Here is an 18,126-nt window from a genome sequence, read left to right as displayed (position 1 = left end):
CATCTGCTTTTGTTAGAGCTGAGGAATTAGAGGGACACCCCCTCAAGTGTTAGGTGGCAAAGCAACAAGTTGGATCACTGTACAGAAAATGATAAATGGAATTTGTTGTTTGTTGATCATTGCTATTGATTGATTTTCTTGTCTGGTCAATGTATACTTTCTGAGCTTGTAGACTAAGTGCATTGGATGGATATTTGATTTTGCACTCGAGTTACAGCTCAGACTTGACCTTCACATGGCTTCATACTTAACTCCAGATTACCGACTTGTAAACTTTGAGCAGCAATGCACAACTGAATGGCACTGTTGCACTGGGTAGTTTGTGTAACTATAAGCGAGTTGGTATGCGTCCTGGCTGATCCGATCACAAATGAACAGCTTGAAGGACAGGTGTAGCTTCGCCCCAAGATGGATTGAGGACACATTTGAGATCCAAGACCATGATCCCCAGACTCCCTTGAAAAAATGTGCAACAAATTCCTTATTATTCCTAATTATTTGGGCCTTCTTGTAAATTCAGCAAATGTTATATTCTAAGTTTCCTCTTTCTTTGTTTAAAAAACATTGTGATCATTTGTCCCAGTGTGTTGGCTCCTACTGTTGGGCTGCTGGTTAAAATCAATAATTCAATCTGCAAACGTGTTCATTTGCATATCTGTGTTCATGATGATAATCTTAAACACAGATGATTAACCGTGACAGCTGAATGTGGATATCAGCAGAGGCATCAGTTTAGATTTAAGCAATCTGTATTCATCATTTATCATTCAGAAACAGAGAAGCTTAGCAATAAGTAACGTCAAGTCATAAAGAAGAATAAAATGTGGCTGCAGAGTGCGGAGGTGAGACGTGAGTGAGGAGTCTAGTCAGCAGAGTGTCTGTCTCCTCAGGCTCTGTAACAGTGATGTTTAGATCTGATATTTAACTTAACCAGATCTCCGTAATCTGCTTTGGTGAAATTAAGTTGATTTTGTTCTATAGTAGAGGTGTGATTATTAAAATTCTCATGTTTCTCCATTGTGAGGCACACTGGTACACTAAATGGAACCGGACCTTAATTTGTATCATTGATAACACTTGTGTTTACCTTTATATTTTTTTTATCAATACAGCTGCCGCGAAAAAGAACTTCTGTGTCAAATGCATCTTTAGGATGATGTACAAAAACCCACTTTATTGCCCTACTCATGATTTACTTTTTGTAAACAGTACATCTGTTATGTGTAACCTTGTGTATGAAAATTGCAAAACTCCAAGTACATTTTCTTCGTTACACTGGTTGCACAAGATTAAACGAAGTTATTCACCTTGAAAGAGGTCATTTTGCAATTTTGCAGTGGTTTGAAAATGTGCAGCACATCCCCTGAAGCGATGCTTTGTGGATTTAATCGACTAAAATGGAAACCTCTCATAAATCATATAAGAATTTTGGCTGACAGATAAGAATCACCTGTTCATGCAGCTGGGAGCGGAGACATTTTACTTGATTGTTTGTTTACCAAAATAATAAAACTGTATTTGCATTTCGGAAGTTTCTGTCAAAAGAAACAAAACTATAGCCATGTAAGTAGCACAAATTTGTTTTTATCTGCACTATATCCTTGCCTGAAAAAGCATACTGTGGGTTCAAATGTGTTTCAAGATTCCAAAATTGCAGTGTGACATCCAATTTGTAGTTCTAGCCTGCTTCCAGCTCAATGTGGCATTTGCTGTTACAGATGGAAAATAATCCACTTCTGCAAAAAGGTCAGTATGCTTGATTTGCTCCAGCATGGAAATAGGACCTTAAGTATCAACAGCTGTGAGATTCCCACATTACCACCACTGTGTGTCTGTCCAGAAAACTAACACCTCATTTCATTTACTCATTTAGGTGTTTACTTAATTCAATAAGTGGTAGTCATGTGCAAAGGGGGCAGTTATGGTAATTGTATCTTTTAACATCTCCCTCCTTGTTCCATTGTATTCAGCTGCTGAGTGTGTGCATATAGCCTGTCCATGCATCTTCAGTTTAACTGAGGTTGACTTAAAAAAGGCCCGAATCAAAATCAGTTTAAGCATATGCTATATTTTGAATATTTTCACCACTTTACCTTAACATCAGACAGCCTTTCCTGTCGGGAACCACCATTAAATAAACCAAATATTGCTCTCTGCACACCTACCAATCACATAGGCAAAACTTTTTTGTGTTATTGTGTGACTTTGGTTTTTTTTTTAGTTCAGATTCAACAAACTCACACAACAACACAAACAAACTAAACAATTGATGCAATGGTAGATCAACACCACCTGTGTTTCATGAAGAAGAATTGCTGTTGTTGCCAATGGAGTTTGGTTGTTTTGGAGAGAGTGATGTTTGTCTTCCATGGCGGCTGTATCCTGTCATCCTGTCAGAAAAGCTTGTGTAACAGCAAGGTAAAGTGTTGAAAATATTCTAAATATAACATACACTAAACTAATTTTGGTAGGACCTTTTTAAAGTGGCTAAAATATGTTTTGTTGCTGACCCTGTCCACAGCAGTTCTGCAGAGATGCCCAAACTGGGCATCTAGTATTGTGAATATACTGTCTATTGATAACCTCATACAACCTCACCTCCAAAAAAACTATCCCTTTATGCTGGTGCTGATGTTTTTTTTTTTAAATGTCAAATAAATTTAAGGCTTTAAACTTAAGATAGACAAAGAAGCTGTCGGGTTAAGATGAATTTGTTCTCAAAATCTTGTTAGTGACGATGCCATCAAAGAACTGAGTTGTACGCTGTATCGCTGCAGCCTTCACACTACTCACAAACACACAAAAGAGCTTTCAGCACTACAGCCAGGGCTGGGAGGGGTGTGGGTGCACATGGAAAATATGCACAGAAGACTCCCCCCCCTCCTCCTGCTCTCGCCCTGCACTCCCTCTCAATCACACTCCAACAACACAGAGCAGGTAGTTTGACCAGAGGCAGCGGACCGGCCCCTTCTATTAATTCGCTCTGAATTATAAAGCAGTAAAACTAAATTTGTCCAAACACCATTAATCACAATGGCTAGGAGCGTCTGTTTTAATGAACAGATTCTTTCTGGGGGCATCTACGAGCAGTTAATTTGCCATTTAAACCCCACCTGTCTGTGTCAACTGGGCCGTAGAGGGGTGAATAAATGGAGTCCAATAGCTTTTCCAAGGGTTGGGTTGTATCCATTCGTTCATGGACTAATACAGCCAGGGACCGGGCATGTTTAAAAGGATCCAGTGTGCAAAAGGTCCTGATGAATCAAGTACAGCCTTTTTATTTCTCAAGATATGCTGTCGCTACATGAAGCTAATTGTCCTGATTGTTTCTTGTGCAGTTTGTCTTATCTGTGGATTTGAGTTAATAAATTAATAAAAAAAATAAATAAAAATAACATCACTGTTTATAAAGTATAATGATGTTGTTTAAGGTCACTTTACTTTTGTAGTAGGGATTGACTGATTATCAACCTGCCCAATTTTTGTTCAGCACTTTTATGATTATCATAATTGTGAAGATAAATGAATTTCAAAAATAGCTATTTCTAAGGCATTTCAATACAAATTTCAGTACAAGTTTAAGTTTAAGTTATTTAACTTTATAATTTAAACTAGGAAAGTCAGTGGGGTCAAAGGTTGTGAATTGAAATTCTGGTGATTTGGCTGTTTTGGCTTGGTATTGTTAGTGGATTTGATATTGGACTTGTTTTCATTCTTGATTTCTCCAGGAAAAAATATTATTGCATTATAAGTGTTATAATATTGCTCTCACGTGCAGCCCACCCACCTATTTTACTGTACCTGTGAATTTATATAAACATATCTTTCACCCATTACACAACTGTTTTGTGAGTTACCCAGCTCAGTGCAGGACTCTAGTTTAAAGGCACTTCAGCTTAGTGTCATCAGAAAAGTAAAACATTCAGATTAAACTTAACATGCAGAGGGTTGGTATAGCAACAGTATTTGCTCCCAAAACACTCCAACTATGAATGTTTGACTTCTTCTCAATGTGATCTTACAGATTAGTTTTGTTGTATATTGTTGTTAACCAGCATTAATCTGCACTGAATTGCATGACGAACAGCTCTTACTGTGTTTTCTCACATCTTTATTTTATCAGAAGCATTCTTGTCGACAGTAAAATGAAGTGAACAGTGTCCTCTTGCAGCTGGAAATGGAACAACTTCTTGATACATGTAAACATGCAATGTGGATAACAACAATTGTAAACATTTGAAATCTGTATTTTTACTTAAAATGGGTGAATAGTTAATATTATCATTTCAAAACTAAGAAGCTGCATACCCACAAACTGACGCTTGGTTTTTCTCCTCAAATCTTGTCCTAGATTTTCTCACACAGAATTAAAAGTTGACCATTTAATGACTCTTCTTCATTTCTCAGTGTGTTCCAGTCACCTCAGGTTCACACTCTCCAGATTATATTGTTTTTGACAGATTTGACACAAACCATGTCGTCCGAGCTGCTCTCTTCATTAAACATTTCCTGCAGCTTTGGGACGACATTCCTACGTGCGCTCAGTGCACACGCACAATTAGTGCTTGTTAAAGAGCATGTGATATGGTAAATACACCACCATTTTCCCATAATTACAGCCTCCTGTGAACCTTAGAGGAAGCAAGTGCTCTGGGTGACTCGCTTCATGTCTTGGAGATCTTAAGTTTCCTGTTACTGTAATGCTTCCTCCTGTGCTCTAAAAATGCTCTCTTTTAAACTGAAACTTAAACAAAAGAAAAATTATTGTCTGTGCTCATCCGACATTGTCCCCCCACACAAAGCATTCCCTGCTTTTCTTGGATTTTTTTTTTTTTCCACCATTCCTGTGACCTTATTTTCTGTTGTCCCGTCACGTCCCTCTCTGCTGGTTATTTAGCACTTCAGTGGCTAGCAGGACTAATTGGAGCAGGAGACAGGTGGAGCCACTCTGCAGCAATCAGTCTTGTTAGTGGCAGGGCTACAGCTCACACTAGGCAATCTTTTTGTTTTTGCAGCGTGAACACGAGAAGGAGGGCATGAACTTTTGACACGCTCACATAAGGGGCCCCTAAGCGGCCTGCCAGGCTTCACTTATTGTAGTTAATGTCAAGGCTCTCCATGTAACATCAGCAACTGAGTCAAAACACTTCTCTCTATGAATGTGCTTTAGGAAAAATAAGAAACTTTTGCTTTCCTGTAAAGGTTGTATAGCTATCCTTTAAATTTCTTTTTTCTTTCTCTGTGTGTGCCCATATAGATTTTAAATGGATAGCATGATTATTTGAAGTTGGTTCAAATGAGGTGCTTCTCAATAGTCAGTGTATTAGTGACAGTACAGAGGATACACTTGCAGTTTGGAGAAGCAGAGAGCAGTAATGTACCTGTGTGGACAAGGTCAACAATAAAAGGTGTTTTGTCCATTTAAAAAAGGTCTTCCTAAACAAGTGTATATCAGTTTAAGTGTATGCTATATTTAGAATATTTTCACTGCTTCACATGGCCTTCAGGCTGACGAGAAACCACTGTTATATAAGCCAAACTTCACTCTCTACAGACCAACCAAACTCCATAGACAGAATCAGTAGTTTTACCTCACAGAACATAAAAGTTGCTTGTCTGCCACTACTTTGAATTTGGTAAAACGGAACTATCCTCTTAAAACACAAAATCACACAGTAACACAAACTAACAGCTTGACGCAGCAATAGACCAACAAATCCTGTGTTCTGTTATGTTAACTGACTGATTATGGAGTTTGGTTGGTTTGGAGAGAACGATATTTGACTTATCTAACAGTGGTTTCCTGTCAGAAAAAGCTGTCAGGTGCCAAGGTAAAGTGATGAAAATCTTGTAAACATAGTGAATAGTAAACTGATATTTATTTATTTTTAGGTGGACCCTTTTAAATGGCTGAAGTACCGTTTGTATGCCACTTAGCTTCCATATTGGTGCTGCTCTCTGCTTCTCCAAACTGGGGATCTGCCGATGCCGATATCATTTTAAGATATAAGATGATACTTCTCTGCACTGACACATGACTTAAGATTGCGTTTTTCTTATTGCATGTAATCAAATGGGCATCATCTCACATCCCAGCATGATCACTTGCATATACGTCCACTTGTCTCTCCCTGTCTTTCCCTGTTTCTGTGTCAGTGTGTGTGGTAAGGCCCCGGCTCAGTAATGATGTGTGGGTGTGAGTGTGTCCACTGTGTGCAGACATGTTGCTGTATAATGCAACCAGGCAGGTGTGAGGGTCACAGCCAGTTTGTGGGCCAGCGTCTTGACCCCTGCTGTCTGCTTTGTCTGACCGTCAGAGGAACCCCTTAATTAGACCCTTTGGTTTGCAGTGTCTGCCCAACGCAGCCCAGCAGACACTCGGCAACAATCCCTTCATTAAATGCTCCTGGTTGACTTGGCAAGAAGAGCCTCGGTTTCCACAATTCCTGCTGCACAAAGGCCACGTTAAGAAAATCTCCTCTAATTTTTCACTTTGAATTGTGAGCACCTGTTCCCTTTTTTCCATTACTCAGAAATGACGGCGTGTAATCCTCATTTAGTGGAATATTCTGATTCACCAAGTTGCTATGGAGGGTTTGAACTTTTTAAAATTTTATTGCTGCCTGTTTTTATTGTCAAACTTTGTCCTTGACGACCGCACACTTTGCCTGTGCCTGAACTGATTTTCCATCTCATTCTGTCTTTGTGTTCATGCTGCCAGTTGTCTACCTGGAAGTGACTGTTGTTATTAGCTCCGCATCACATGGAGGTTGAGATTTTCAGATGATGCTCTTAATGTCTGTCATCATATTTGATATCAGTCGCAGACGCCATCCCCCAAAGAAAAAATCTTCAATTTGAATTAAGTGATTGATTGCATTAAATATGTTTATGGCTTGTGTCCGTACATTATTTTTTTCTCACAGAAAAGTTCTGGCAGAGTGCTTGGATGAAGTGTGATAAGAGAAAAAAAAACACTCCATGACAACAATATCTTGACAATTTTTAACACTTAGGTTTGCTTATCAAGCATGCCGTGTTTGTGTAAAACAACAGCAACTGTGGACAAAATAGGTGGAAATCTGCTTTTTCTACTTTTTCTACTTTTTACTCGAGTTGTCAGCACCTCAACTAAAATGTTTCCTTCCCTTCACTTGGTTGACTATTTGCTCAGGTGTTGTGGTGATTAGCTGCAGGATTTTGCGGTGTTGTGTGGGTGTGTTTATTTGTGCTGAGAACATAACCGCTGTGAAACAATCAAGAAAAAACATTTTATTTGTCTGATTCACTGGTTTTCCTGCTGCAATTTGTCCCTCTCCCCATTCAATCTCTACCTTGCATGATCACAGCTGCTCTGTCTCTGTGTCTCTCTGACAAATGGACAAAAGCCAAATGAAGCTTTTTGGTGTCACTATTTTGCAGCTTAACCTGCAGGCCAGACACAAATGTTGAAGCTGGGCACACAGAATAACCAGCAAATGACACAACTATGAGGGTATCATCATTAGTTCCATTGACTTCACCGCAATAACCCCCAGGTTTAGAGATATTTCAGATTGACTGTGGAGCGGTCCGATTGACGACTTATGTGAATGGCCACCATAGCATGACATCGGGTTCCGTTTCTCCAAAAATTGACTCTTTCAACTTCTCTGCTGCATGCTGCATTTTTTTCAGCATCCTCTACAGCACCCACCATCACAGCCCTAACAGACTGCCTCCATTCAAAATGAATGAGATAAGTGGCATTTATTTTTGTTTCTGTTATGATTGTGTCTGACGTATCATAAAGTGGCCTAATCCTTATCTGCAACTGTGCAGAAGTACTGAGTTTAAGCAGAATAGGCAAAAAGCTCTGCAGCATTTGAATATCAATGTTATGAACAAATCTTTGAACTATTTAGTATAGTCCTGTGTTAGCACAGTACATTAGCCTGTCAGTGCTAAAAAACACAGCTTACATGCTTTTTGTCCTCCAAATTTTTTTCTTTGTCAGTGCAGAAATTTAGAATGATTAATTATATGTTTACATGCTGCTGCACAGTGTTATTTCAACAAAATGTTGCGTTTGGTTGGTGTATGTGTGCAATGTGAGTACATTACTATTATGTAAGACGCCAGAGTAGAGTGATCAAGTGGCCAGAGAATGAATGGGAACGGAGCTGCGAGGGAATTAACTTAAGTACAGCTCCCTGGCAGCCAGGCCTGCCGACAAAAACAAGGAGGCTCACACAGGAGAGATCCAGTAAGACCTGGCCCAGTGACCTCCAGTGGTACAGAGACTGAGACTGAGAGGGGAAGGATTTCATTCTGCTGTTCTTGGCCGGTGTGCGTCGGTGCCCCGGCCATGGAAAATCACAGAATACTTTCTTAACGTCACCTTCAGAGCCAGACAGACACTTCTTTACATGCAATCCATCTGTAAGGTTGTGTGGCTGTGTTGTAACCACTGTGAAACCTGAGCCACAGGTGTGTTTCAGGTGCAGCCACCAGTTGGTCCACAGAAAGGGCCTTGTTGTGCATTGTTGTAATGGCAGCCTTTCAGGTAGCTTCAATGTTAGTAGTCAAATATAAAGAGATTACAATATTGTCCCTGAGAGGTATTTGATAAGGCTCTCATGAAGAAGCTACATGAGTGGGGGAAAAGAGAAGTGGATATTTTATGAGGAAATCTGATCAGGTTCTTGGCAGCCAACCTGATATTTTAGCTTCCACTTTGTTTTGATTTACCACAGCTGTAGTTATTCAATACAATATTCAGTGGAATCAAAGAATCACTTCAGGGTTATTGCAGCAAACTTGTAACAACACAGCAGGATCACGTAAAAAATGTACAACACTCTGTCTGCACAATCGTTAGTATATTGTCTTACAGATGAAACAAATAAAAAATAAATGACAAGCAAACTCTGCTGTCTTTCAAAACAGTCCGCGTAACTGCTGTGTAATTACAGTTTAAAATCTAACACCATGTTGTCTCAGTGATTTGCAGAGCAATGAGTCTGTCTGATCTTCTGAAAAACAACCGTAACGCAGCCTGAGACATTTTTGTGAGCAAGTAAAAAGAAACAAAGCCTGTGTAGAGCTCTGAGAAATGTTTTATTTATCAGTCTGAGGCACACAAAATCTTCTTTTGACAGTTTACAGTGGTAAGGTTTGCAGCTTACAGTATTACTTTTAACTCTGCAGACTGTAGGCCCATGACGGATAGACCCACTGCCTTACCCAGAAAGTTTCTCAGTCCCCTCAAGGTAGCTTCAAGTGGAACCGATTTGCAGTAAAAATTAATCTCATGTCAAAATTTAGACTAACCAATTTTTGCCACTTTATACTTCCTCCACTATCTTTTGGAGGCAAATACTCCACTAGGCTACATTTATTTGATGACTTTAGTTAGTTACTAATCACTAATTATTGATAATTAATGCTGATGATCAGCCAAGCTGATAATCAACATGATAGCAGGATGGTGGTGGTGTTGTGTTTATGTGGTCTGGGTTTTTATTTGTATTGTGCATTAATACTCTGAGATGCTTTAAAAAAGAGATCATGGTGTTAGAAAAAATGGTTTATGATACTGACAGTGATGTTTTGTTCAGCCACATAATCTTCACAGATGAACACCACTTTCATGATTTTTTTTAAGTGTGACAGCTCAGAAGCAAAAACAACAAGCATTAGGCTAAAAATAAAGTACGCTACAGTTAAATGACTCAGCATCACCACCAGTGATTAGTGTTTGTCCTGATGACATTTTATGTCTGTAGTCTGTTGTTGTTGCAGACATGTAAAAGCTTCAGAAGTGATGTATTGACTGTATATCATGTCACTGAACAAAAATCACAAAATGAAAATATCTTAATCTTGTGTTAATCACAGACCTTATTTCCAGCATCTAACCAAAAACTCATTAAAATAAACCCTTTGACTTTGAGATGAGGGAACCAGAAGTGCTAATATGCTAACTCATTCCTGCGTTTCATGACTTTCCTGCCAAGTTTATTCTGCTCATACGCTCACAGTAGCTAGCAGCACCCCAACCTCCTCTTTTTTATGGCCCGTATTTTCAGCATTGTTGATTTAACCAAGATTCAGTGTCCATGTAATGTGTTTAACGTGCTGGAAGGAGTGTGGTGACGGAGATGGTTGGTTAAGTACGAGGTGGCCTCTGGTGGAATATGGTGGGCTTTATAAGTGACCAGAGGGAGGCAGAGTATGAATTGAATCCAACATGGCAGAGAGAGTCGGTGGAGGATGGATGATGTATATTGTGAGAGGATTTGTCTGCTGGTAGAGATTTGTTAATCCTTTGTGATGTCTCAGGTTGTGGGCTGGATTACTTTAAGACATTATTGGATTTACAGGATTTTGGCATCAATGTGTTGAAGTACCTTGATTTATCAGGTCTTTAATTCACTGGATTAACCAAAAAAAGAGATTATGTTTCTCAATACAATGTGACAAATTTCAGCTTTGCATGCTATCTCTGGGTTTCGTTGCTTGACTGATTTGTAGCGGTGTTAAGTGAAATGTTTACGAGTATCACAAAAGTTTTGACATTTACTGCCTGACGTAGACAGTCACATTCACAGAAACTGTGCTGTTGCAACAAACATAATTATTACCTGCACTCTGTGCATCTTTTAGCATGTCTGAATGTTGTAAAATCAAGTATGTGGATACATCTTGTTCCCACCTTGTTGCCTGGAACACAGTTATGAGTTATGAGTCACACAGAACAGTGATGCATGATCTTTTCTTCATTTTCAAATAAATGATGTGCCGTCATAACATAATTCTCCAATACTGATAGCACTGCAGGTTTTTCTTTGTATTTCCAGATGCTGTTGGCTAATAACGTGAATATTGGGAGAAAAGAAATGATCCAACAGAAGTGATCGTGTTTCAGTGTTTTTCAATATCTCACTACGTCGTCACATCATGAAAGAGGGAGACAGACAGAGTGAGAGAATGAGACAGCGTGACAGACAGAGGGAAGTGAAATCTTGCTGTGACAGCCTTTTCACTCCTTATGAATGACGTTTTTCTTCCCCCTCAGCATTCTTTGGGACTTCAAAGCGTCAATCTCAGCAGAGTGATTTGGCTCCGCTATTGTGTGAACCTTGAATATTCATCAGGGTCTTTCTACGCCTCGAGGGCTGAGACTCTGCTGGAGCTCTGCAGGGATCTCGGAATATATTGACATTATATGTATCTCAGTGGTGGATATAGATAGATTGTCTGATATCTTGTGGGAACATGAGTGTCTAGACTGGATTCATACTCTCCAGTAAGTTAAGTGGGACACATCAGACTTCCCTTGACTTGCACTCCCTTTCCCACTGTGTTCCTTTTATATTTGAACAAGTTGGTGCCACTTAAGACTATCCTTATGAATGATTTATAAATAATTAGGTTATTAATTAGACTGTAAACAATTTATAAATCATTAATAAGCTGCTACAACACATTAGATTAAAAGGACTGCAGTGACCTGTTGCTTGCTATGTTTATCTGTAAGCTTCAGATCTCATTGTTTACTTTGCCTTCTCCATCTGCAGCATGTTTACCTGTATACCTAGTTATAAAGGTTAGTAATTCATTAGTAAGATTGCTTAGTAGTAGTACTAATTGGATCTTACCGAATAGAGAGTCCACATCAGTGCATGAAAACTGTTTAATAAAACTGGTTTATAATCGTTTATTAATGTTTTATAACATCTTTACAACCTAATCAATAGCGTAGTTACAAACAATACAAAAAGTATTTATAAGGGTAGTCTTATTGTAAAGTAGTACCAACAACTGATAATTGAGTAATACTTTATTTTATTTTATTTATTTATTTTTTAAGCAAATGTGCAAAACTTTGCTGGCTCTGCCTTGTCAAATGTGATGATTTCCTGTGTTTCCCTTGTGTATCACTGTAAATTGCATAACCTTGGATTGTGGACTATTGTTTGGACAAAAACATGCAAAATGAAGGTCTCACTTCAGTTTTTTGGAAATACAGATGGGCAGTTTTCACTATTTTTTCTCATAAGACCATGATTAATATCAAATTAACCATTAAGATGACAAACAGACAAGATGAGAAATTTGGGTGTTAACCAACCCCTCCTCCAACTTAAGACAAAACCGAATAGATTCAAATAACTGTTGTAATACCTGTGTGTGTGTGTGTGTGTGTGTGTGCGTGTGTGTGTACTTTTTTTTTCCTAGGGACAACATTTAGTATCAAATTTTCAGTGCTGTGTTGACAGATATCACCTTGTTGGCAGAGTGCTGCTATAAAAACAGAAACCATCCTGTGAGGAGCTTCTACACAGAGACCGTCAGCACCGTAAACACTATCTGAGAAAACATATTGCCATTTCTCACTGAATATAACCTGTAAAACACACTTTTCTCTACTCACACAAACATAGTCAGTAATTCTTGTATACAATGTAAATTTTAAAACCTAAAGTAGCCCTTGTCACAGTAAAACATGTAACATTTCTGCTGGCATTGTATTGTATTGTACAATGCTCCACTTTCGGATTTGACCTCTTAGCAGAGTGTTTGGTTTTGATTTTTCAATTTATTTTGCAGGCTCTGTATCCCCCACACTCTGCCCCCCAGCAGTCAGACATCAATTAATGCAGCTTGGTTGTTTGTAATAATCTGTCTCCATTTCACGAGGCTAACATTTTCTTATGAAATAGAGATCTTACAATAATACTAGCACTAGTGTTACAACGCTCCATGAAAACAAGCCACGTTTTTGATTTCAGAAAAGGACTCTAAGGGAGCAAACGCACCTTTCATCGCGCAGTGAGAAGAACGGGATGGATGACTGTGAAAAATCACCGCTAACCTGTGAAACAAAAAGCCGTGGCAGAACGCAGATGATGAAATTACGTTGGGCAGAGATGGAATGCGTATCATGAGCGATGTTCCAGCCGGGGCCAAACTGACCCTCAGCTCTGTGAAATTAGGAGGATTTTCAGCAGCTCAGTGTTAAAACGGCCGTCATAGAATCCTGGAAAGCAGTTTATTACCGTGGCAACACAGCTGTCTGCCCCAGATGGTCCAATCGGGGCGCGAGAGTCGAGAAATTGGGACACCATCTTCATCATCCAGCTACACAAAGATTTGCTTGCCCTCATTAAGTAAGAAACACAGATATCTTTTGTAACATGGAGCAGAACTAACATGGCAACTTTCATTTCATTATTATGTTGATTGTGCACCACATCTCAATACTAATACAGACAAATCTTAGTATAATTACACAATCATACTACTGTATATAATACTCTGCTAATCTCACCACCATGTCAGTTTGCTAGAGACTCTACCTAACTCTTAGTTCAAGTACAACACTAGTTGTGGATACTGTACGTGAACCGCTGTGGCCTGTAGTTTGAGTTTAATTGCTCTTGTAAATGTTCCATCCAAGATTTGCATCATCAGTTGGAGACCCCTCAGTCGACTGAGATTCTTCAAGTCAACCAGTTAATTTTTTAAATCAGTGTGCCTTACAATACCAGGATACATCCGATAAAAGCGTACAAAAATGCGCAGGGAGAGTACTTTAGCTGCGTTCTTGTACACAGAGCAGTGCGACAGCATGGCAAGCTGTAAACGTCACAAAATCACCAAAAAAACAACAAAACTAACTGTGATGGAAGTGGTTAAGAGTGGTAGCCAGCCAAGCTTAAAATATCACTGGGTCCTGCATTTCCCATATTAGAAGTCGATAGTACATTTCATTAGACTTTCCCCGCCTGGTAAATTCCCTTAACTGTTGAATGGGATGCCCCAGTTTGCTGCAAAGGCTTTCCATTCAAATCCACACCAAATTAACACAGCTGACATTGTAAGAGCAACAAAAGAAATTAATTCAAAAAAATTCAAAAAGAAAAAAGAAATTTTGTTTTCTTTTCCACTTTTTTCTCCATGTTCAGCGGTATTACAGCTATTTTTCAACCACAAATCCATTGTCTTCATTTGAGTCTGTCATTTAATACTGAAACTGGCTCAATATGTGACACAGGTGAAGTGCTCCTTTAATGCAGCTTTTTAAATTGTATTCTGCTGCTTGCATGTGACTGTTTCTCCTTCCAGTTGCAACAAACATTGTGGTTTTACAGAATGATCGAGGTGCTGACAGAACGATTTCTCTGGCGATATTAATCATGCTGTAACTATGTGCGCGATGACAGATGGTTTCTGCAGTTAAAATCCTAACTAAGAGAGGGGAGGGGAAGAAAAAGGAGGGGAAGTGAAGAGTTAATTTCACTCAGAGCAGGTCTTCCAACCGGTCTGCCCCACTTTCAACCCCTTTATGTGGTGGAGTGACCCCCACCTACAGAGCTGAGCTCACTCCCCTGGACCCCCATCCCTGTGGGCTGAGTGGGCTGTCTGAGAATACAGGGAAGGCTCCACGCTGGGCGTTTGATGGAGCGCAGAAGGGTGTGCGAGGTGCACTGACCCCTTCACATTGCTCCCCATGCACTCGTGCTCCAGAATAGGCTGACTTATCACATGTAATACTCAGCAATCCACAAATCAGGAGTGACAGCTCGAGGGCCAGTGGAGCGCTGGAGGAGAAGTGGCTTCTGGGAGCTGGTGTTCCCACCCAGTCAGACTTTAAGAGGGGACAGGTGTGGGGTGGAGAAGCCCATTTGGTTGTTGATGTTGTTTTGCCCTCCTCTATCACGGCTTTAACACCACCAGGACCTACTTTGTGTGTTTTTTTGCCTCCCTCCAGCCATTTGGAATGAACCTCTCTCATCAAGGAAACACTTACAATAAAGTCTATCAATTGACATTTATTAATGCAGTAATAAGCATTGACTAACAGTTAATAAATAGTTAAATAAAATGTTTAGTCGTCATCTAGGAATTAAGTTGAAATGAATTGTTTAATACTTTTATTAGTAAAGATGCTATTGACATTATAGTTAATACAGTAATAAGCATTGAATGACAGTTTATTAATACAAGAATAAACATTACATAACTATTAACAAATGTCTCTTGTCTAGCAGCCACAAGTTGCAAGTTTTACTAAGTGATACATGTTTTAATTTAACAAAAAGGGGCACAATAAGCATATTAATAAATGGACAATTATGATTAAGTAATACTTAAAACCCCAGTTAAAGCTACGATACGTAACATTTCTGCATTAAAACATCTGAAAACGCCATACTTAAATTAGCTGTAGCTAGTTGCTAGTTGCTATGACATCCAGAAATATGTCAGATGCCTTCACGATGTCATCAAACTACATTTTTTGTTGTTGTTTAAATATGAGAGAGACCCCTATAACTTGTACTTTTAACATGACTAACACCATTAGTAAATGATCACCAGAATTAGTAAACTGTTAATTAACTATTAATAAATGCTTATTATTGCATTAACTAATGGTAATTAATGTACCCTCATTGCAAAGTGTTACCCGAGGATCTTAAATGTGTGATTGTGGAAATTCATCCATCTCTGACATGTTTATGATTTGTGTAGGTGCTGTAGTTGGCTTGATGTAATCTGTCTAATAGCTCTCTTAATCCTCTTAACTTGTAACCCACAAAAATCTTTCATCGCTGGAATGTGTCCCTATTGTTATCATATTTTTTTTCCCCTCCGTGGTATTGCATGTTTGCATGTGTGTCTGTGTGCGCTGGATTAGGGTGAAGTTGTAAAGTTGTGGCGGTGCCTGGAGGTGTGAGCTCTAATCACCTCTAATCACCTGACGTGTGATGGCCTGATCCCCGCGGCTCTACAAGTGTTTGTGTTTTCACCCCTTTCACACACGGACTCACATGAGGAACTTGACACGATTCAGCCCACGTCGGAACTTTAATACCAGACTCTTGGTTACAGATTAATGCCCTGTTCGATGCCATTCACACAACACCTGTGCCTGTAGCTGCACTGTAGGTCTATACACATTAGAGCGGGAATGTTGAGAGGTTGGATGCTTTTTCTGTTGTTTTAGTTTTAGATTAGTTCTTTTTTTGGACTGTAAGACAGATGAATGGTTTCTGTTGATTGGAGGACTTTTACTTTAAGTCTTTTTTGACTGCAGATTTACCTTCATCCTTTTTTGAATGAAGTTCAGCCCCCAAAAGTAGCTCATGTTGCTTTCCTCCATTTTCTCTTATAAAGTAGTCTAGTACAAATGTGATCTTCATTCACTCACAGATATTTCTCAACACCTCTTCAACTCGATGTGTTGTTTCAAGTTTGTTGACGATGAGGCTAATTTGTCTTTTCAGACGTGACAGAATTTGAGATTTTTCAAGTTGGAGTCTGTACTTGTTCGCTCATAAACCTCCTTCAAGTATTAATACGAACTGGCTTCAGCAGTACTTGTAACTGTGCCTGAAATGCCAGTTGTGCTAGTCATGCACTAGCTGTAAAACGTGTGAGCGTTTTTAACTCTTGCAAGAGTTAAAGATGCTCATGTTCATGTTCATTAGTTGCAAACAGACACGTTCAGCTTGCATTAACCAGAAACATGAGGACATTTACAATAAACACACACTTTTTGTGCTATTTCCTAACTGATGGTTGAAAATGTCATTAATAATTAATGTGACGCAAAATGCAGTTAGTTTTAGTTTAGGTTTTTTTTTGCTGAGTGCCACTTCTAGACCAACAAAGCAGACCAAATCAAATTGTGAGAAAACTTTTGAGCTCTGGAGAAATGGTACACAAAACATACATTTTTTAAATCAAAATTTAATCAGTAAAATTTTTAGTGGTGATTAATCGATTGATGATTAGTCATTGACGTCCATAGTCTAGATTCATTTTTAAGCACAGTTGCACTTTAATGCATTATGTACGTCTGACAGAATACACTTGAGCAACTCTTTAGTTTCTTTCACACCAAAGATGAGCTGCGTTGACCCAAACACAAGTTTTGTTCAGGGTTAAAACAAGTCTGAGCTTTGACTTGCTCTGCCTTGCAGGATTTGATACCAGGTGGTTTTACCAAAGTATATGTACATGCCCTGCTGTAAGTTTGTACGCATTAGTTCAGACTGCAGTTTCTGTGTCCCTCTTGGCATGCTGTGTGTTTGTATGCCTGTGGCAATAAGTCATAATGCTTTCACTGCTGCCTTTCACACCTCATTCAGCCCCGGCTCACATCCACGGCCCATGTTTACACCCTGTTGCCCCCTCTCTATTCTGCTGTCTGTCCTCTCTGTGCATGAGTGATGTGAGAATCTGTAATGTGTGTGTCTGTGTGAGAGAGGGGCTGTATGTGTGGATTCAGATATACTCAGCTGTTCCCTCTGTAGTGAACTGGTCACAGAAAGGGCTGGACAAATAGCACAGCGAGAGAGCAACTAAGTAACACCCTCCTCCCCCCTCTGTCCTCCCCCCTCTCCTCCTCTCTGTGTCTGTGTCTCCCAGGCTGTCAGTGTGGAGTAGAGCTGCTGGAGGCTGCCGTGTGCTGTGGGAAGTTCCTGAGGCAGAGTGGCAGTCACTCACTCACATAGAGACACACTTGTACAGAGAGACCGGACTGGCGCTCTTTCACAAAAAGGATATAAAACGCAATCTCACACCCCCACGTCTCTGCACGGGCGTGTTCGTTGTGGCAGCACCTCGGGGATTTTGACGGAGGCGGGTTGGCGTGATGGTGGTGGTGTGGCTGCCTCAGGAGTGGGCCTGGCAGGCTGTTCTCCTGGTGACCGGGCTGGCATCACTGAGCCGGAGGTCTGATGGTGAGTACTGCACTCTCACTGCTGTGTGGTTTTGAGGCCGAGGCCTTCATGTGATTGCTTTTAGTTTGTCGCTCATTGGTTAAAGGTAGAATACACAGGTTTTGTTAGTTGCTGTTTGTTTTGAGTCTCATGCCCAGGTTCTCAAATACTGACGCTTTTGGGTGGTAAAGTATTCTGAACACAGCAAAATGATGGGAAAGTAAGAAAATTTGGGGTGGAACTAACAGTTGTTTTCATTGGGGATTAATCTGTTGATTCTTTTCTCAATTAATCAATTAGTTGTTTGGTCTATAAAATATCAGAAAATGGTGAAAAATATAGATCAATGTCTGCCCTCAAATGTCATATTTTGTCCACATATTCAGTTTACTCATAGAGAAGTAAAAAAAAC

General features: G+C 39.6%; 1 protein-coding gene across 1 annotated transcript in view; it reads left to right on the top strand.

The window, feature by feature from the left end:
• Window positions 1–18,126, top strand: part of bmpr1bb (bone morphogenetic protein receptor, type IBb) — a 71,900-nt gene that overhangs the window by 29,758 nt on the left and 24,016 nt on the right. The window contains exon 4 of the mRNA XM_084745492.1: window positions 17,422–17,735. Coding sequence (XP_084601618.1) covers window positions 17,648–17,735 — 88 coding nt within the window. The 5' untranslated portion in view covers window positions 17,422–17,647. The remainder of the gene's footprint in view (window positions 1–17,421; window positions 17,736–18,126) is intronic.

This window comes from Lutjanus erythropterus, chromosome 20 (genome assembly GCF_056507025.1).
Source record: "Lutjanus erythropterus isolate fLutEry1 chromosome 20, fLutEry1.hap2, whole genome shotgun sequence".
Taxonomy (NCBI): Eukaryota; Metazoa; Chordata; class Actinopteri; order Lutjaniformes; family Lutjanidae; genus Lutjanus; species Lutjanus erythropterus.
This window is presented reverse-complemented; position numbering and strand designations above follow the sequence as displayed.